The 21,145-nt window shown below is 37.8% G+C and overlaps 2 protein-coding genes across 2 annotated transcripts in view; both read left to right on the top strand.

The window, feature by feature from the left end:
- The first annotated feature begins 5,831 nt into the window (after nucleotides 1-5,831).
- On the top strand, nucleotides 5,832-9,471 carry FABP7 (fatty acid binding protein 7). Its single transcript, XM_011358763.2, has 4 exons — nucleotides 5,832-5,998; nucleotides 6,444-6,616; nucleotides 7,240-7,341; nucleotides 9,133-9,471. The coding sequence occupies exons 1-4, from the start codon at nucleotides 5,926-5,928 to the stop codon at nucleotides 9,181-9,183; spliced, it is 399 nt and encodes a 132-aa protein (XP_011357065.1). The 5' UTR covers nucleotides 5,832-5,925; the 3' UTR covers nucleotides 9,184-9,471.
- A 5,402-nt stretch (nucleotides 9,472-14,873) lies between these two features.
- Nucleotides 14,874-21,145, top strand: part of SMPDL3A (sphingomyelin phosphodiesterase acid like 3A) — a 19,287-nt gene continuing 13,015 nt past the window's right edge. The window contains exon 1 of the mRNA XM_023529840.1: nucleotides 14,874-14,991. Coding sequence (XP_023385608.1) covers nucleotides 14,880-14,991 — 112 coding nt within the window. The 5' untranslated portion in view covers nucleotides 14,874-14,879. The remainder of the gene's footprint in view (nucleotides 14,992-21,145) is intronic.

The raw sequence follows: 21,145 nt of genomic DNA, 5'->3' as shown, positions 1-21,145 counted from the left end.
GAAATCTGCATTATTATGAATCCAGGTGATTCTAATGATCATTCAGTGTTAGGAACTACTACTCTAGAATATTTTCAGACATACAAGACCTCTATCTTTTTTTTTTTTTTTTTTATTCTCCCTTCTTAACAAATACCCTTAGAACATAACCAATCATTTCTGAGTAGTGAATGGGGTAAGGTAGATTGACTCACCTGACCTCTGTTTCCACTGCCTTCTGTGATCCTCTCTGCTTTGCGGAGACAACAGGGAGTGAAACAACAGTTCCCCAACTCCCTTACACCTAGACTTAATTTAGGTCATGCTTATTATATGTACTTATGTAAGACTTGAATTCAAAATTAGTTAAGTGGTGAAAAGGAATGCATCCAAGGCATCCATTTTGTTATTGAGATCTGGTCCATGTTGGCATGGCTCTGGAGTCAACATTTCTGAGTGAAGCTCCCTCATTTGTGGATGACAGTGTTAAAGAAGGACATTTTTGAGCAGGAGGTAGGAAAACAGTCTCCTGATTCCTCAGCTTTGTGATTATAAGATAACTTTTTCCTTCATAGGTCAGTTTCTGAGACATGGTGGTGTGTTCTGGGAGTATTTCTGAAAGCTCAGCTTAGCATAAAGCCTAGTCTTTCAACTATTCTAAGAATTTTGTAAGCATTGAATTCCCTATATTTTGCCCTGTTAAAAATAGCTAGAGTGATTTTTTTAATCTTCAGCTGATCTCGGATTAATACCTTCCTTTTATAGCTACCTGTCTGATAATCATTACTTGAAGCTTACTTTGGCATTTCATATGCAAAGATAACAACAGAGATCTTCAAGGATTATAAGACATCCACTCCCTTAGAAAAAAGAAAATCTAAATTTATGATTTACAAATGATAATAACCCGACCAGAGGATCCATTAAAAGAACAATTTCCATGTACACTCATTGACACCAGATTTCCACATATAGAATGTCACAAAAGTCTCCTCCACTTTCATTTGGTAAATCCATTGTGCATTTTAATGTTTTCTCAGGCTATACTATGTGCTTTTACTTTAAAGGAAGAAACCTAAAAGCAATGAGCATTAATTTTCTCACAAAATTAACATGACAGAAAGGAGGAGATGGTTTAGATATCCCTCCTGGGGGATTATGTGCATTGCAAAGAGAGACAAAGTTTGGATAGAAACTGGGAAAAGACTGTATGTATAATGGTTCGAATTTTTACTTTTTTAAAGTTCTCCGATTCTCCATGTCCACTCTCATATTTGTTCATACCTTTAACAGTTGTTGAACAAACACTGTGGACTTTATACCGTGCTAAACAATATAGAGTACAATGGAGAATAAAGAACATAAATGCTAAAATAGATGCTTAAGGGAACTTGTATTCTAATAGGGGAGTGAATAATAAATAATTGATTACAAACAGATTTAATTAAAATTATAGTATGTTTAAAAAGACAAATAAAACCAGGGAGTGACATAATTGGTATTCTGATTCAGTCTTCCTTTAAGAAATAATATATGAGATTACCTCTAACAAACAAGTATAAGTTAAGTGGGGGGCTGGAGAGGAGTGTTTTCTTGGCAGAGTAGTGACCTAGGAATGGCCTGAGGAGAGAAGGGTCTCAAAACTTTCATAACAGACCTGAAACCAAGTTCTTTCCCAAGTCACTTTGTCAGATATGGAAATGAGTAAAAGTCTTCCTTTACATTTTATAACCCCCAGAAATATGAAGAGTGGAATATTTAAATAATAGAAGGTAAAGGGGGGAAAAACTTTAGAAAATAGGAAAAAATTAGGACATTGTAAAGATAGTCAGTACCTCATCAGATGGTCTTTATTAGCCTTTCATTCTCCAGCAGAGAAGTGCACTTCTTCTCAAGAGTCTGCCACACCTGGAGGTGCATCTTCTCTCTGGTCTAGTCCACATTTTAAAAAGTGCAATAATATAAAAATTTCACAACACTGAGGGACATATAATTCACAGTCCCCTCTGCCTCCCATCAAATTCCATTACTCGTATTGCATTAATTCCTGCTTGAAGGTTGGAATTTTCAGCACTCCTGGCACCTAAACCTGTGGACTTTATACGTGGTTTAGCTGGTTATTTGGGGTCAGGGGTACGGTATGATGATAGGTGTGCCCATGATAGATAGTTAACTCTTAAGGAACTTTGTACCACTGTTACAGCAAAGGGGATTATCTGATCCTATCTATTACCTATCATGAGATAGATTGCAATCATATTGTGTATTTGCATATTTCCAAATACAGAAATATTTTATTACCATTTTATTTTGTGTAATCTAGTAACAAAATGAACCTCAGGCAAGTATTTGAATGTTATCTAACCTCTCTTGGTACAGATCCTTGGATATATTATGAGATATAACGTATGGCTTTGATTGGCTTAGTTTGCTCAAGAGCAGTGATAAACATTTATTAATACCCTCTGTTAAGAAGGAAAAATTGTTATAAAGCAGATGCCAGAAGATTCAGCTCTATGTGGAAATTTCGCCAAGATTTCTCAAAGCAATTTTTATTTATTCTTTTTATTTCACTATTTAAAAAAATCTTTGTAATGTATCCTTTAGAGTGCTTATTGCCATTAGTTAATGCCAAAGGTGATAGCTCTAAAAGAGGGGTGAATCTGTCACACTCTTCCTTTTTTTTTTTAAGTCTGTGGATATACTTGTATTATGAAAGCCACAGAAAAATCATAGGTTACTCTTAGATTTAAGAAAATTAGAAAAAAAGATATCTATTAGCTGACTCCTCCTTATCACAACATAGTGTCTCCTTTACTTTTTCACATTCTCTTTTATTAAATCTTCATTAATCAGAGCAAATAGCCTATGATTTGAAAACAACCATTCTTAGGGATAAATATATTACATCCTGACTAATTAAAAATAGTAAGTTTAAATGTGTCAGTTTAGAAAATTACAAAATAGTCAAATGACTTTTGAAAAAATTTCTACTATAGACATCTGTATAAACAATATTCTCTTCTGCTTATTACTAAACTAATATACAACAGAGAAAACTGTCTCTAAATATCTGGGCTTTCATGTTTGACATAGGTATGAAATAATCAGAATTACAGAAATATATGCTTTAAGTTAAAATATATATATTATCAGCTCATATATTTTACCTAAAGAGCAGAAAAAATAAAGGAGTATAAACACATATTTCAGCACCACGATCTTAGCACCTGCTCTTCAGCACCTGTTCTTAATAACCTTAAGTTTTCAGACTGAAAAATAAATGATTTACTATATTTTAGAATAACACTTAAACATTCTACAGTTTAAACATGTTATATTAAAAAGAACGTATAAGAATATTTTGATGTAAAAATAAATTGGTCTGAGAAACTCTACCACAGAGAATGTTTGCATAAATGGATTAATTAGTCATCTAGATTTAGCAATAGAAAGAATTTATAAAAAGTTCATAGCTTCAAGGACTTGGTTCGAGGCCTTAAATGATGTCAGAGGGGTATAAATGGTTTCATGTCAGGCTTTTCATAGTGGCCTCTGATATCTTCAGACTCATGTCAGCACAACATCAAGTCCAAGTTGGTCCCCATCCCAGGGTTAACGTCACTGACTGAAAACCCTGGGTGCCAGATCAGCATCTGCCTGCTTGCCCCAGCAGATCTGTGTCAAAGCTCAAGCCTGCAGGCAGGGTGCCTGTTGGGAAGTGGGGGAAGGGTAGACTTTGAGTCCTGGCTGGGATGATGAGCCAGGACGTAGGCATCATTTGATTTATAACTTTTATTGTTTAGACAAATGGCATGTTTGGATTCTTACTCCAAATCTTGCAAATGTCAGGGGCCTGGATTAGGTAATGTTAGATATTTTGCTCTCTAACCTGAGAGCAGCAGGAGAGGGACAGGGTAAAGTTTAGATTTTTAAAAATAGCTTTACTGTGGTATAACTGACATAAAATTAATTGCACATATTTAATGTGTACAACTGATAGATTTTGACAGACCAATGAAATTGTCATCACAATAAAAAAAATGAGAATAAAATTCTGAAGAACACATATTCAACAAATGACTTTTGTCTAAACTGTATAAAAAACTCTTAAAATTCCGTAAAGAGACAAACAATACAATTAAAAATGGACAAAATATTTGAACAGTCATTTCACCAAAGAAGATATACAAATGTCAGAGAAGCGCATGAAAAGGTGCTCAACACCATTAGTCACTAGGAAGATGCAGATTTGTATTTTAAAAGGTCACTTAGGCTTCCCTTCAGTGTAAAGATTAGAGATCAGGAAAGGCTTCAGAAAGAACAGTTAAGGGGTTATTGACATAGAACTAGTAAAAGAGAGTGGTTGTTTGAGTTAAGATGGTGGTCGTGGAGATAGGGGGAGAATGACAAATTAGGGAAATACTCAGGAAGCTAAATAGATAGGCCCTGACATTGACTTTGATTTTAGAGAGTAAAATGTTAGAAATGACTTCACATTTTCTGGTTTATACGATTAGGTGGATGATGGTGCCATTCACAAACATAGGGAAGTCTAGAGGAAGACGGGGTGTGAAGAAAGATTGAACTTATATTAAATAAGCACTTTTGAGGTACTTTTGAGACACCAAAGTAGAATCGTGGAGCAGGCAATTGGAGTAAGATGCGTCCTTAGGGTTTGTCAATTTAGATTCCCCTGTTCTGTCCCCATGAAAGGGAAAGAACCTGCTTTCCCTCCATGGTCTAAACTAGTGAAGCAAGAAGAACCTCTCGGTAAAGAAGAGGTTAAAAGGCCTTTTTAAAAATACTCTACTTGGAAACCTCGAGGCACTTTACCAATCTTGAGGTACTTTGAGCCAGGACAAAGTGAAGCCAAAGCTCTTCTGAGTCTCACTGCTCCTCCATTTCCTAGCATCCCCGCTTTGCGAACTCCCAACTTATATGTAGATTGCATTTATATAATTGCGGCCTCAGAAAATCAAAAAAATTCTACAGCGCAGGTCATTTAAAATCTTACTAAATGACCTGTCCAGTTTTCCATGTGGATTATAGAATCTGTTGAAGGAAGTAAAAATAAAAAAAGCATTATTTTCTTTCTTTTTTACCTAATTAGTGAATTCTAACCATACCCTTCTTTAGATCCCTTTTCCATCCCAATCTGGTTCTCACATTCTTAGAAAGAACAACGGGATCTTTAAATTCACTCAGTTTGTGTTGGGAAAGAGGCCAAAATTAGTTAGTGTCCCATTGATAGTCAGAGTAGCCTTCTAGCAGTACAATCTAGGGAAGGCATTTACCCCTCTTCCCCTCCTCTTTTCCTAGTTTGGCATATTCTAGCTTGTGTTTTGCTCTCCCGATAAATATGAGAGAAAATAAAAGACACTATTCAGCTTTCCTTGTCTGAAAAGTTTGGCATTTCAGTGGTTTTCTTTAAAGAGGGGTCTTCATTTGTAACCAGCTTTGCCATTAACGGAAATCAATCTGAATGTCCTATTGTGCATCTTTTTTCTTTCCTCACAGTCTGAAATTGCCTTTGCCAAGTTTTCGAGCTGAACCTGAAAGACCCTCTCATTTTCCCGTTCTCTGCCTCCAGCCCCATTGAATCCTCAAAGAGCTTTCTCAGGCAGAAGGGCTGCAGTGTGAGGACTGGGAGAAACTCGACCTACTCCGCTAACCCAGTGGCCTGAGCCAATCACAAAGAGGATTGGAACCTCACTTGAGCCTCCTTTCCTTTCCCTCCCCCTGCAACAGCCTCCTAGAAAAGACTCTGGAGGGGTGTGTTTGCAGTTTAAATCCTTGGCTTTCTGCCCACCTCTTTTCCAAATAAGAAGGCAGGAGCTGCTACAAGGTGCAAAGGGTTCTTCTAAATTTCAGTGGCAATAGGATCCCAAGATCTTTGCTGCTGTCTCTTTTATCTGTCTTCAAAGCTAACGGTTAAGAACAAGGATGGTGGAGGCTTTCTGTGCTACCTGGAAGCTGACAGACAGTCAGAACTTTGATGAATACATGAAGGCTCTAGGTGGGTAAAAATAAAATGTGGTGTTCTCTTCTTGATCTACCATTTCATCTGCTTGCAGAATCCTTTTTTCACCCATTAGATTGGCAAGCGACAAAGACAGATCACGTTGACATAATTGGATCCTAGGCTATGTATTTCCCAGGGAATGGATTTTTAATGCGGTAGTTGCCTTTCTTGCCCAGGGCCAAATAATGGTGCATTTGGTAGCCTGGAGAATATGAAGCTTCTGTGCCTTTGCCATTTTCTCTTCAGCATCCACTTATTGTTTGTGCATCCACATAACTATCCACTTATTACAGCTCAGTAGTTGTATTGCGGATTAATGGGCTAAACATGCTCTAGTGAAACTTACATTTTAGGACCTGAGTTCCAAAATAGGAAAACAGTTTCTTGCTTTGTGAGTTGTTTTGGAAGTTGCAACTGACTGTATTGCTTTCTATTTTAGGTGTGGGCTTTGCCACTAGGCAGGTAGGAAATGTGACTAAACCAACAGTGATCATCAGTCAGGAAGGGGACAAAGTGGTGATCAGGACTCAAAGCACATTTAAGAACACAGAGATTAGTTTCCATCTGGGAGAAGAATTTGATGAAACTACTGCAGATGATAGAAACTGTAAGGTAAGAAGCCATTTCTTTGGGGTGGGGATAGGGAGGAGGGAATAAAAGAGAGATTCTTCGTACTACTTTTTTTAGATGGTAAGTAATGTTCTCAGTATTTCAATGCACAGAGAAGGACATCAAGGTTAATTCTGCATTCTAGCATGCATAGGTTATGATCTGTACAATATTTACTTGGCTACAGTTTAAATCTTGAATCTATATCTTACTGTATGTTTTCATATTATATATCAAACCTGTATTTCAGAAAGTATTCATTTAAAAGAATGATTGCATTTTATTTCATCTCTCTGATCGCCTCATATTGACTAAGTAAACAGTTTGCCTCATTCTAAGGCTTTGTTTAAAGGAGAAAGAGGACTAGTCCAAAAGCACTTGTTCAGGATTTTGACTTCTAATATATGAAGTTTTTGTATCTAAATGTACACATTTTTATCAAGTTATGAATTATTTAAGTTTACATAATAATGACTCTAGAAGCAATAGAAGATATGGCACTAATATGATAATTAGCCAATTATGATTTATGCGATCATACAATTCTTTCAAAAATCATTTGACTTGAATATCAGAAATCATATCTGTACCAATTGCTGTGTTCTGCATTTTGTTGTTGTTCTCAGTCTGTTGTTAGCCTCGATGGAGACAAACTTGTCCATGTGCAGAAATGGGATGGCAAAGAAACAAATTTTGTAAGAGAAATTAAGGATGGCAAAATGGTTATGGTAAGTAATGGCAATTCTCTCTTCCTCCTTCCTTGGGTTTTACCCCTCCCCCTTTTCCAATCTCCTTCCCTCCCCCTCCCCTCTCCCCATCTGCTACTTCACTCCCTTTCCTCTTCTTCCCTCCCTCTCCTTCCCTGCCTCCTTCCCTCCTCCCTCCCTCCCTCCCTCCCTTCTAATAACATTAACTCATTAGCAAGGTTCCTTAACAAGTGTAAAACAGAAGAAATAAAAAAGATCTTAGCTAAGGCTCTGCTTCTTTAATTACAGAAAAAATATTCTTCATGCAATTTTAAAAAGTTGCCATTAATTTAGCTAAAATTCGTGTGTCAAAAGAAGAATTTTTGTAGGATTACTGCAAATGCTAATCCTCAAATGAAATCTAAATATAAAGCCAATAATCATGAAAATATATAAAGATGATTGATATTCCTATAAGAATATCAAGCTTGCTGGATTTCAGAAAAATTACTGTATAGCTCCTGTAATAAAGAAGATATCTTTAAACATGTTATATTTTAGTTTATAAAGGTTATGGAAGTTCAGTGTAGATAATTTATAATATAACATACAAGTATAACAAAAATATAAAAATCTTAATTTCTCCTCAAAGAGAACAATTTTGATATTATTTCCGTCTAGTCTTTCTTTTAATGCATAAGGTACCTTTTACAAGTACCTATCAACACTGGTGGTCATGTAAAAATTATAAAATAGAAAATAATTAAAAATAATTTCTCTAATGCTGGAGTAACATCATAAACTGGAAAAATAGCAGAGAGGGTTTTTGTTATTCTAGAAAATTGACTTGTTTCCTCTCTTCCCCTCAACTACTGCAACCAGAGCTGTTCTAGATTGAGATGTAGGGCTTACATATTCATATGTCTTTTCACGAGTGGAAGTGTGGTAGGGTGCAGAGGGACAGTTTTTCTTTCATGAAAGCAAATATTTGCTCACATTTTTCTTCAGTGATAATCAAAAGAAAGGATTCATTTCTAAAAGATTCAATCTGAATTTTCCTTTATGCTTTAACTTCTATTTTTTCCCTGATACATAAAATAGGGTAACTCAATTTTGACTATATGACTGATCAGGCAAGATTAAGTTCAGAAAAGGAGATTAAAACAATGTATGATAAGGGCTCAGTATACTCTTGAAAATCACATTGCTATATGAAAATGATGAACTCTAAAAAAACCAAAAATTTTTAAAAGAGGCTTTACAGCAATTCTTCAAGTTGGATTTTACATAAGTACCCATGTTTCATGTTATACACCATCTAACTACCAAGGTTCACATAGGCTAAAGCATGACAGCCATGTGCATTTACCTTTTCCCGCTGATTTTGGAATAAGTCATTGCAGATACCACTTGCTCAAATGATTTGGATTTTCTAAAAACGTTTTGAAAGTTATGTAAGTCATGAATTGAAAACTGTTAGAAAAACCTACTACAAACTTCTTTCACTTTTGAAGCAGTTAGCTTATTTGGTCTAATTACTCTGATAATCTAAGGCAAAATGAATTCTTTTGACCTGAATCTAGATAGTTAATCTAAGTTTTTGTTTCATTTTCCTTTTAGAGACATCAACTATATACACATTTTATCCACTCAGTAAATATAAAGGTTTCTTTTCTTTTTGTTTTAAGAAATAAAGAACGCATGCAACATTTAATATTTGTAAATGCCGTTATTCTTTTGCATAATATTGAAATCATACATATGAAAACCTTTAAAAATTTCAGCTACGAATGTTCCTGAATAAAAGATTTGATTATCTTTTGAATCTTTCAGACTCTTACTTTTGGTGATGTAGTTGCTGTTCGCCACTATGAGAAGGCATAGCAAGGTTCCTGATCCCGGCTGGAGAAGCTCTATGATTTTTCTGTTTACTCAAGTCTCAGTATTATCCTACAATGACAGTACAGCTGATCACTAATTAGAAGGTTATCCTTGGTGTGAAGGTGAAAAATGGTGATTTAAAAACTTGTTTTAAAAACCTGTTACTTTAGGCAACTAGCTCAATTTTGATCTGCAAATTTATCATGTTTTATAATTTGTATTAAAATTTTAAGCTACATTTTTAAAATTAAAAGGTGAATACATTTTATAATTTCCATTGGAATAAAAATCTTATACTCATGAGAAATATTGTTGTTGTTTTTAGTATCACTAATCTAGGTGGAAATTGCATGTTAGAATTTTAAATAAAATAATCTTTTTTTTCTGGCATAAAGTGAGGCTGGAAAAGTTAGCACTTTGTTTAAAATACTAATTAAAAAATAAGCAGAAGACTGAGGAAGTGTGGATAAACCACAGTTTTTGGCTAGGATGCAAAGACATTGTTATGGTGGGTTGCGTAACACAAATGACTTCTTGCTATTAGAAAAGGGCAGCCTGAAGAAGCAAAATGATATGCATGAAAATGTCTTCGTAAAAGATAAATATAATCAAAGTATCGTGTAATTAAAATGTCATATAATTTAAATTTCTTATTGAAAGTTAAATAGAAAAAGGAGTGAATTTTATCATGGATTATAAAAATATGTCTTCGGACAAGTACATTGAGCTGAACTAAGTCCATAAGAATGCTAAAATGGAGTGTGTGTAGAGTGTGCATGAAGGCATTCACATTCCTTTTGTGTGGGAGTTGTAGGAACTGAGTTAACCAAAGGGAATCAAGTAAATATCTGTAACTGGCTAGGATCTGCATTTGTAAAGTACAAACATGTTATTTTATATTGCTTTATTTACAAAATGCTTATTATATATTTTCTCAAACCTACAATGTGAAGCAGGTAAGGCAGATATTACTATTTTTACTTTACTAATGAGGAAGCTGAAGATTAGTTTTACATGCCTAAGTTCTCATGACTAGTGAATACCAAGAACTGGAAATCTTGAAATTTTCCTCTTTATTTTCTCTCAAAAATTAATATTTCAACTTTTTTTCTGAAATAAAATATGTAAGATTTTATATTCTCTGATAATTCCTTAGGAAGTCTTCTCTATTAGCCTCTGGGGGTAGGGAGTTGGGAAAGGGTAAATATTTTTCAGGACAAATATGCAACATTAATTTTTTAATCAACCCAGTGATTTCAGTAAATTTTTATAAGTTAATTCAAGGTCCAATTAACATATACATATGTTAAGTTAATAACATATATATGTTAACATATATATATGGACACTTCCTTTAACTTACACAATTTACCACAATGATACATTATTACTTTAAGTACTATAATGGAGAGTAGAAAAATCTAAATTGTGGTTATAGGATTTAACACAGGAATGTGCAATTATTACTGAATGTCAAGATTAAGATTGTCTAGCTAAGATTACCATTCCTAAAATTATAGCCTACTTTTGTCTTTAAAAGGTATGACCTCGTAATTCTACTTTTGGGTATTCATCTGAAGAAATCCAAAACACTAGTTTGAAAAGATATATGTATTCTTATGTTCATTCCAGAATTATTTACAATAGTGAAGATATGGGAGCAACAAAAGTATCCATCAATAGATGACTGAAGAAGATGTGGTACATATATACAGTGGAATATTACTTGGCCATAAAAAAGAATGAAATCTTACCAATTGTGATACCATGGATGGACCTAGAGGTTATTATGCTAAATGAAATAGGTCAGAAAGACAAATACCATATAATTTCACTTAGATGTGGAATCTATAAAACAAACAAACAGACTCATAGATACAGAGAACAAACCGATGGTTGCCAGATTGAGGGAGAGGGGTCAGAAGGCTGGGTAAAAAAGGTGAAGGGATTAAGAAATACGAATTGGCAGTTACAAAATAGTCATGGGGATGTAAGGTACAGCATAGGAAATGTAGTCAATAATATTATAAGAACTATGTATAGTGCAAGGTGGATATTGGACTTATCAGAAGGGGGATCACTTCTGAAGTTATATAAATGCCTAACCACTATGCTGTACCGCTTCTCCTGGAGGACTACTTTCTCTTGGTTGATTTCAGCCTATGCTCTGGTAGAAGCACAGATTCTGGCCTGTCTAATTCTTAAAGACACAAGGCCAAGATGAGGATTCAGCTTCAGGTCATTATACTTAGGCTAAATAATATCTTTCTGGCATTTATTTCCATAATAGCTGTCTTACGGAGTAAAGAATGGAAGTTTCTGGGTGGCTTAAATAGGAAACAAAGTTATACTGGGCTAAAAGATCAAGAGTTTTAGTGATGGGACAAATGTGTTTTTCTGGGAAGATAATTAACAGATACATTTGCTTCCTAAATGTTTACAGGACAGTTGCAAATAATTTTTCTCCAAGCCATATTCTTCTGTCTCATATAGTAATCTGTCAATGTGCTAATTTTACCTTTTTTTTTTTTTCTGTTAAAAAAAAAAAAGTAGCAAGACCAAAGGCAATTTGACTAATAGGCCCTGGAAGAACATTTCTGAAACTCCAAGATTCCAAATATAGAAACTAGGCTAAAGGCTATCTTGTGACATTTAATTATGGAAACTTGATAGCAAGCAGCAGCTCCCCACTCTCACAGGAGTTCTCTCTCACCCAGATATATACCCTCGAGACACTCAGAACATAAGGACCCACAAAAACCGAGGTTTGAGGTACCCAGAGATGTTGAGGCACTGTGCTTCTTAGAGAGTGGGTATAAAGGAAAGCAAAAAAAGCAGAGAGAGTAGAAGGGAGAATGATGTTTCTACCCATTAATTTCAGTATATTGTACATTCAGGATTTCAAGCATTTCTTAGATTTCAAAATATGTATGCCATTTTTATGCTTACTTAAGAATTATTTCACAAGCAATTTTTTTCCTGGCTTATTGGGAAATGAAAATTTTTTTTTACAGTTTTTCTATTTTTCAAAATGTTTGGACTAGAACCACTAAGTTATTTTGCTGTCTTTACAGTTGCTTTCTCTCATCCGTCCATCATTTTTTTTTTTTCCCGCTGTTTTCCTCCATACTCTTGTGGTTGTAGACTGAGAAACTAGCAAGGGCTCACTGCTCAATGCTCATAGAAGCCAATATTATGACATCAGTTTTTGAGAAGAGAAAAGGCCTTATTGCAAGACTGACGAGCAAAGACATAAGAGGCAAGGCTCAAACTGGTTTCCCTGATCCAAGGTTCAGGGTGAGTTTTAAACAGTGAGGGGGAAAAGGCTGGTATGCAGAAGTGCTGGCAGAGCCGATTTCAATTTGAGGGTTTGGGAATTTGACTGTTTATGGTAAAATATGGTAAGGGGCTTCCACACCAGATCTTTTGGACAAAAAACGCTTTGCTTCTGAAAGGGTTCTGGTGCTCAAGTTCTTGTCATGTCCCAGTCCTTTGGTTCCATGGCATGGGGAGTGGGGCAGGGAGTGAGACTTTGGTTCAGGTGAAACTGGAGGTCAAAGTTTTCTCCTCTGTGCAAGCTTCAGTTTTGACATGACTTGCAGTTTTGGTCTGTAATCTCTGAAAAAGCAGCTCAGCATCTTGTTAGAAACAGACTAAGACCAGTTAGAGCTGGTTCTGCAGTTACACAAGGACCATTTTGTCCACTATTGGAAAGTACTTTCATTCTCCAAAGACTTTTGAATCATCCTAAAGCTGAGGTGGGACTTGAACTAACCTGGCAGGACTTGAAACAAAATACAGTTACATTGATTCCCATTTCAAAGCCCCTTTCATGATAAACATTCCTATTTTATTACACAGGACACAAAATAAGGTTTTCTCTAATAGGAAACAAATATACTTCACAATATCTTTTACGAGGTTAGTTATTCCGGAGGGTATTTTCCTCTCCAAAGGAATTCTATACCCTAAAAACGTAAACTATGTGTTTCTTTACTTAAAGGGGTCAGCATCCTCATAAATGGTATTGAAAGGTACACACAATTCGAGGCAGTTCAAAAATCTTGGCTCCTTAGTAAGACTAAATATTGTTAAACAAACAAAATTCAACCAAGTAAATTCGAAGCTCTAATTAGCTTTTTTGATTCATAAATTGGGCAGCACCACACCTAGGAACTAGAAGCATTCTCCATGGGGTAGTACAAAATAAAAGGCTTTTATAAGAATAACGGTGGGGCAAGGGAGCTATTAACAAAAGAAAACAAAGGATTCTTTTTAGAGCTAGACTTCTTTGGGAGGGTGGGGAAGGGCAAGGTTTTTTTGTTTGTTTGTTTGTTTGTTTTACCATGTAGATTCCTCTACTTTCTTGGGGGTTTGTGGGGGAGGATGGGGGAGAGTGGAGAGGGCCCAAGTGACAGACTACTTTACTGGTGCTTGACCAGAAAATTCCAGACTAGTTGATTAATATTCTGTTTCTCGGAGAGTTTGAATCTGCAAATCAGATACCAATCTCGGTTTGGTATCATGGGCTTTTAGCATGAGACACCACTTTGGGCTCTGGGTTTTGTCTTTAACAGTATCTTCAAAAATTCTTTGGAAGAGTAAAATCAACAGGCTCTATTTATGATTTTCATGCATCTCTGGAATGCATAAAGCATGATTCTGAGACATTGTTCTAACTCAGTTGTTAAAAACAAATAAACTGTTAAATAGAAAAAAAATCACGGGCCCAAAATGGCCTCACTTGTGCTAAAGCTCATGATACCAAGCCTAGATTTAATACCAGACCCATTATTGTTTCAGTCTCTCCGGAAATACACTCTTAATCAACCATCTGGAATTTTCTGGTAAACACCAAAGAGGTAATCTGTCGTTTGAACTCTCTTCACCCCACCCTACCCCTAGAGAGAAGATGCAATTTGCATGATAAAAACCCTTGCTCTTCCCCACCCTCCCAATATAATTTTAAAAATCATCCTTTCTTTTGTTCCTAGCTTCCTTGTTCCACATTTCTTTTGATAAAAACTTTTCCTTTTGTGCAACCCCTCCAGGTCCTTTCTAATTGCTAGACAGCACGCTGCCTAATTGATGGATCCTTAATAAAACCAATAAAAACAAAACTGCGAAACCCAGTGTATTGGAGCAGTGGTTATGGAACGTCATCATCACTTTAGCAACACCCCGAGGCTCTTGTGAAAACGCAAATTACTGGGCTCCACCCCCTGAGTTTCTGATGCAATAGGGCTGGAGTGAGACAAGGAATTTTCGCTTCTAACTAGAATTTTCAGGTAATGCTGATGCTGCTAGCTCAGGGACAACACTTTGAGAGCCACAGTGCTATCCAAAACTTCTGCCTATTTCCTCCAAATCAGGATACTTCAAGGTTTTCTGCATCACTTCTGTGGTTTAGGGACAGGTGGCATTTAGGAAAAGATGATCTGCCTGGGGCTGACCCAAACACATTCCTTCCCAGGCTAATCACTGACTCCAAGAAGCCAAAAGGCAAGTAATCGTTAGACAGCGGCTGAAGGTCAGGCTAACCGAGTTCTTGCAGACTCTGCCCTCGCACGTGACCGCTGGGCGTCTACACCTCTTTGCGTCTTCTGCTTCCTCCCCACCTCCGGGGCCTGACCGCCGAGCCGAGTAGAGTCGCAGGACGAACCCAGTCTCTCCCAGGCCTGTGGCGGTGCGTGCCCCAGATGGCTCTGCTAGACGTGCTCTTCTGCTGCCTGTTGGCCGTCTGGCACTGCCAACCCGGCCTCGGACTGCCCCTGGCGCCCGCTGGAGGCCAGAGCCCGGCTCCCGCAGTGGGTGAGTCGGACGCTACTCTTTCTCTCCTGGGACCTGCCAGAGAGCGCTGGGGCGGAAGCGTCGGCTCAAAGTCAGGAGAAGCGCGAGCGCAGCAGAGAGCCCTGGCCCGCACTCCAGAGAACTGGACCCCAGACGCGCAGGGCGCCAGCTCCCGCTGCTGAGCGCCGGGAGCCAGAGGGCGAGGGCGACGGGGGACCAGGGAGCCAGGGGACCAGGGAGCCAGGTCGACCCTTGGGGAGGTCGGGGCTCGCCTGCAGTGGGGCGCTCCCAGCGGGCGCGGCATCTGGATTCCGCCTCCTATGCAGTGGCTTAACACTTTGTCTCCGGGTGTTTGTTCCTGGGGGAGGGAAAGCAAAGCTGCATGCCTCCAGGAACAAAGCTGGGAGTGAGATGCCCGGCACTCTCAGCGGCCTCGAAGCTTCCCAGAGCGGAGGGGGAGCTGCAAACTTCCCGGCACACTTCAGGGGTGTAAATTTCATTGGGACACAGAGTATCTGCTGTCCTGCTCACCGAGTTTGGTGGCTTTTTCTTGCCACTCCACCAGGCAGAGTACAGTCACAGTCTCCCCTTGCTACCCACCCCTTACTCAATGGTAGAACTCATGGGGCCTTCATTTCACTTTACCTGGATGTTGGACTCTCAGCAGGCAGGACCAGTACTCCCCGCCCCCCCTCGCGCCCTTCATAACACTTAACACAGTGCCTGTTACGGTGGTGGTTCTCAAAGTGTGGTCTGGGACCAGCAGCATCTGCGTCACCCAAACTTATTACAAATGCAAGTTTTCGACCTTTATCCTGATCTACCGAATCCAAAGCTCCGAGAACTGGGGCCCAACAAGATGTTTAACAAACCCTCAAGGTAATTCTGATAGACGCTGGAGTTTGAGAACCACTGGTTCAGAATAAGTAAATGTTGGATGAGAGATTTTACGATGCCGTTTGAGACTTCAGTTTCAAAGATCGAGATACCCACACCAAGAAAACTCCCTTTACATAATAATTGCTCTGTTATTTAGAGGAGAGAGAGGTAGATGGGGTTCCTGTCCTGTGTTTTGGGCATAGGCTTTTCTGAAACCTCTTCTCTGTCACTCTTTCTTTCTCACGCGACTTCGGAAATTCTCTGCGAAAAACGCCTCCTCTTTGTCTGAAAGCCAAGTCCCCGTGACTCAGCTGTCAGGCAATTGAAAGCAAAAACTGTAAATCTGGTTTCCCAATTGTCAGTCATAGCAAGAAATTGTTCCAAAATACTTACGAATGCTGGTTCCTGCTTTTATTAAAGGTGGAGCTGTGTTTAATTATGTGGCTGTTTAGGATTTTGAGATAAAATGTCCCAGGCTGCATGAGACCAATGGCAAATTCACCTTTTGCCTTTAAGAATCTGATTGCTGAAGGCTGCTACTAAACACCTCCCTATTTTGCCAGGAAGCAACAAGATTGAGTAACCTAGGAAGATGAAGGGACAGGGGTAACTGGGGTTCAAAAAGCTGATGCTTACGTGTTGATTTAGCAGTTTCATGCTGGATATATTATTTTACATGTTTTTCACTTGATATGACCTTCCTCTTCTCTCCTTTCCAACCCCAAATGCTTGGACTTCCTTACAACAGCCACCATGACTGGCCTCTGCTCACGTGTGTGCACGCATGCGTGCGCATGTGCTCAAATTCTCCCTCTCAGTTTTCTGTCCAGTCAAGTCCTGAGTTGTCAGAGGACAACAATCCAAGCTTCACCTGAGTATGTTAGTCACAATTCTTTGATGTAATGGGTGAGGACCTGCTGGACTATTTGGTAGGAACTGATTTCTAAACAAATAAACAAGAGCACCTATTTTAAACAGTTATATGTCCAAACATCTGAATTATGGTTTACTTTAGGGTAAATTAAAACTTTATGAGATGAATTATAAGATTTTTTGGGGTGTAATTTTGAGACTTTACCTAGCTATGTTGACAGCACACAGATAGATATGCACACACATTTGTGAACATCTTTTAAAGATTATCTGTAGAACAAGAGAATACTTGTGGTGTAGTGAAAAGAAGTTTGAATTATGAGCTAAAGATACTGGATTGGGGTGTGGGCTATGCCGTAGGCCAGATCTATGGTCTTGGAGATATACTACACACACCACACACACATACAGGGAATTTTGTATGCAGTTTTATTAGAGGTGGGAAATTAGGCCTTTGGAGGTTCATTATTCAGAGTCCCAGGTTAAGAACCCATCAGAGCTTCGTTCTGAACTTCTATTTAAAGACGCTCGTCAGCGCATCTATAATTATTATCCTTCACTTACCTGTCTGGTAATGCAATGTAGTGGAAAGAACACTGGACTCCAAGTCTGGAGAAACTGGTCCAGTTCAGCTTTCATTGCTGAGTCACCATGCAAACTTGAGGAAACCCTGAAATATGCCTATGCTTAATTAAAGCATGTTTTTTGAGGGCCCGTTATAGGTCAGACATATTCTAGATGCTTGGGATATATTAATGTCAGTATTAAATTATGTCAGGAGGATGTGTCCTTAATGTGTTTCCAGTTTTAGTTTACAAAAATTTAATATATTTATAATCTCATGTCCTTTAATTATCACAGCATCTCACATAGGGGTTGTCATTATCTATTTAACATTTGTTGAGTGAGACAGAAGGACATTTGAATGTGAACACACACAGAGGCAGTGTGCAGTGGTGAAGAGGCTCTGGAGTCACATTTCCTGAATCCCTATCTTTGCTCTGTTGTATATGACACATGTGACTTGTACTTAATCTCTGTGTGCTGCAGTTCTTTACCTGTAAAATGGAAATAATGATGAATTAATACATGTAAAGCATAGAAAAAACAGTACTAAACTTATAGTAAATACTTGATAAATTTTAACTATTCCTTGGAAATGAGAAAGTGCAATCTCAAATTCAAACTTGGGTTACAAAATAATAACAGTACGACTGAACTTACTAGATGCCAGGCACCTTTTACAAGCTTTACTAAGTCACTCACCCCTCATAGAGCAGGTAGTAATAGTATCCCCATTTTACAGATGAAACAAGCCAAGATCACACAGCTAGATTAGTAAGTGGAGCTTGGGTTCAAAATCAAGCAGTCTGACTGGAGTCTCTGCTCTTAACCATAACACTATACTGTTCTGTGTGCAGTTTACTATACCACGACATTTTACAAATAATAGAATACATGTTTACATAAAAATGAGATGCACGGACCAGCAGCATCTGCGTCACCCAAACTTATTACAAATGCAAGTTTTCGACCTTTATCCTGATCTACCGAATCCAAAGCTCCGACAACTGGGGCCCAGCAAGATGTTTAACAAACCCTCAAGGTAATTCTGATAGACGCTGGAGTTTGAGAACCACTGGTTCAGAATATGTAAATGTTGGATGAGAGATTTTACGATGCCATTTGAGACTTTAGTTTCAAAGATCGAGATACCCACACCAAGAAAACTCCCTTTACATAATAATTGCTCTGTTATTTAGAGGAGAGAGAGGTAGGTGGGGTTCCTGTCCTGTGTTTTGGGCATAGGCTTTTCTGAAACCTCTGTCACTCTTTCTTTCTCACGCGACTTCGGAAATTCTCTGCGAAAAACGCCTCCTCTTTGTCTGAAAGCCAAGTCCCCGTGACTCCGCTGTCAGGCAATTGAAAGCAAAAACTGTAAATCTGGTTTCCCAATTGTCAGTCATAGCAAGAAATTGTTCCAAAATACTTACGAATGCTGGTTCCTGCTTTTATTAAAGGTGGAGCTGTGTTTAATTATGTGGCTGTTTAGGATTTTGAGATAAAATGTCCCAGGCTGCATGAGACCAATGGCAAATTCACCTTTTGCCTTTAAGAATCTGATTGCTGAAGGCTGCTACTAAACACCTCCCTATTTTGCCAGGAAGCAACAAGATTGAGTAACCTAGGAAGATGAAGGGACAGGGGTAACTGGGGTTCAAAAAGCTGATGCTTACGTGTTGATTTAGCAGTTTCATGCTGGATATATTATTTTACATGTTTTTCACTTGATATGACCTTCCTCTTCTCTCCTTTCCAACCCCAAATGCTTGGACTTCCTTACAACAGCCACCATGACTGGCCTCTGCTCACGTGTGTGCACGCATGCGTGCGCATGTGCTCAAATTCTCCCTCTCAGTTTTCTGTCCAGTCAAGTCCTGAGTTGTCAGAGGACAACAATCCAAGCTTCACCTGAGTATGTTAGTCACAATTCTTTGATGTAATGGGTGAGGACCTGCTGGACTATTTGGTAGGAACTGATTTCTAAACAAATAAACAAGAGCACCTATTTTAAACAGTTATATGTCCAAACATCTGAATTATGGTTTACTTTAGGGTAAATTAAAACTTTATGAGATGAATTATAAGATTTTTTGGGGTGTAATTTTGAGACTTTACCTAGCTATGTTGACAGCACACAGATAGATATGCACACACATTTGTGAACATCTTTTAAAGATTATCTGTAGAACAAGAGAATACTTGTGGTGTAGTGAAAAGAAGTTTGAATTATGAGCTAAAGATACTGGATTGGGGTGTGGGCTATGCCGTAGGCCAGATCTATGGTCTTGGAGATATACTACACACACCACACACACATACAGGGAATTTTGTATGCAGTTTTATTAGAGGTGGGAAATTAGGCCTTTGGAGGTTCATTATTCAGAGTCCCAGGTTAAGAACCCATCAGAGCTTCGTTCTGAACTTCTATTTAAAGACGCTCGTCAGCGCATCTATAATTATTATCCTTCACTTACCTGTCTGGTAATGCAATGTAGTGGAAAGAACACTGGACTCCAAGTCTGGAGAAACTGGTCCAGTTCAGCTTTCATTGCTGAGTCACCATGCAAACTTGAGGAAACCCTGAAATATGCCTATGCTTAATTAAAGCATGTTTTTTGAGGGCCCGTTATAGGTCAGACATATTCTAGATGCTTGGGATATATTAATGTCAGTATTAAATTATGTCAGGAGGATGTGTCCTTAATGTGTTTCCAGTTTTAGTTTACAAAAATTTAATATATTTATAATCTCATGTCCTTTAATTATCACAGCATCTCACATAGGGGTTGTCATTATCTATTTAACATTTGTTGAGTGAGACAGAAGGACATTTGAATGTGAACACACACAGAGGCAGTGTGTGCAGTGGTGAAGAGCCTCTGGAGTCACATTTCCTGAATCCCTATCTTTGCTCTGTTGTATATGACACATGTGACTTGTACTTAATCTCTGTGTGCTGCAGTTCTTTACCTGTAAAATGGAAATAATGATGAATTAATACATGTAAAGCATAGAAAAAACAGTACTAAACTTATAGTAAATACTTGATAAATTTTAACTATTCCTTGGAAATGAGAAAGTGCAATCTCAAATTCAAACTTGGGTTACAAAATAATAACAGTACGACTGAACTTACTAGATGCCAGGCACCTTTTACAAGCTTTACTAAGTCACTCACCCCTCATAGAGCAGGTAGTAATAGTATTCCCATTTTACAGATGAAACAAGCCAAGATCACACAGCTAGATTAGTAAGTGGAGCTTGGGTTCAAAATCAAGCAGTCTGACTGGAGTCTCTGCTCTTAACCATAACACTATACTGTTCTGTGTGCAGTTTACTATACCACGACATTTTACAAATAATAGAATACATGTTTACATAAAAATGAGATGCACTATATAGTTATACGCCAAGGAAGGACAGTTTCCAGGATGATTCTGAGCTATTCACCAACTCCACTTTGCATGTTGGATAAAGTACGTCTAAACTGGAATAAAAGTTGGCATAGTTTCTGCATTATAGAATAAAATAAATCACTTGGCAAATGTTTTTAAATGTGACCTGTATACCAAGTAATTGACCATAAAAACTATTTTATGTCTACTTTCTTCTAGATCTTTTGTTTACCATCTCTTAGCTGTGAACTTACTGTGTTATAAAATTATAACAATATTGTGAAGAAACAACAACCCAAATATAACTTACTTTTTCTATCTTCACAAGTTAACCGTTTTCAATTTTTTACTTTATTATCTCAGCTTTGGGTTTTATTCATAGTGTTTGCTCACATACATACTTAGCATTTTTCATTTTTGTACAGATAAAAGTTTGTGTTCTACTTTGATGCTCCCTGTTTCTG

The sequence above is a fragment of the Pteropus vampyrus genome, unplaced genomic scaffold (genome assembly GCF_000151845.1).
Source record: "Pteropus vampyrus isolate Shadow unplaced genomic scaffold, Pvam_2.0 Scaffold43, whole genome shotgun sequence".
Classification (NCBI taxonomy): domain Eukaryota; kingdom Metazoa; phylum Chordata; class Mammalia; order Chiroptera; family Pteropodidae; genus Pteropus; species Pteropus vampyrus.
This window is presented reverse-complemented; position numbering and strand designations above follow the sequence as displayed.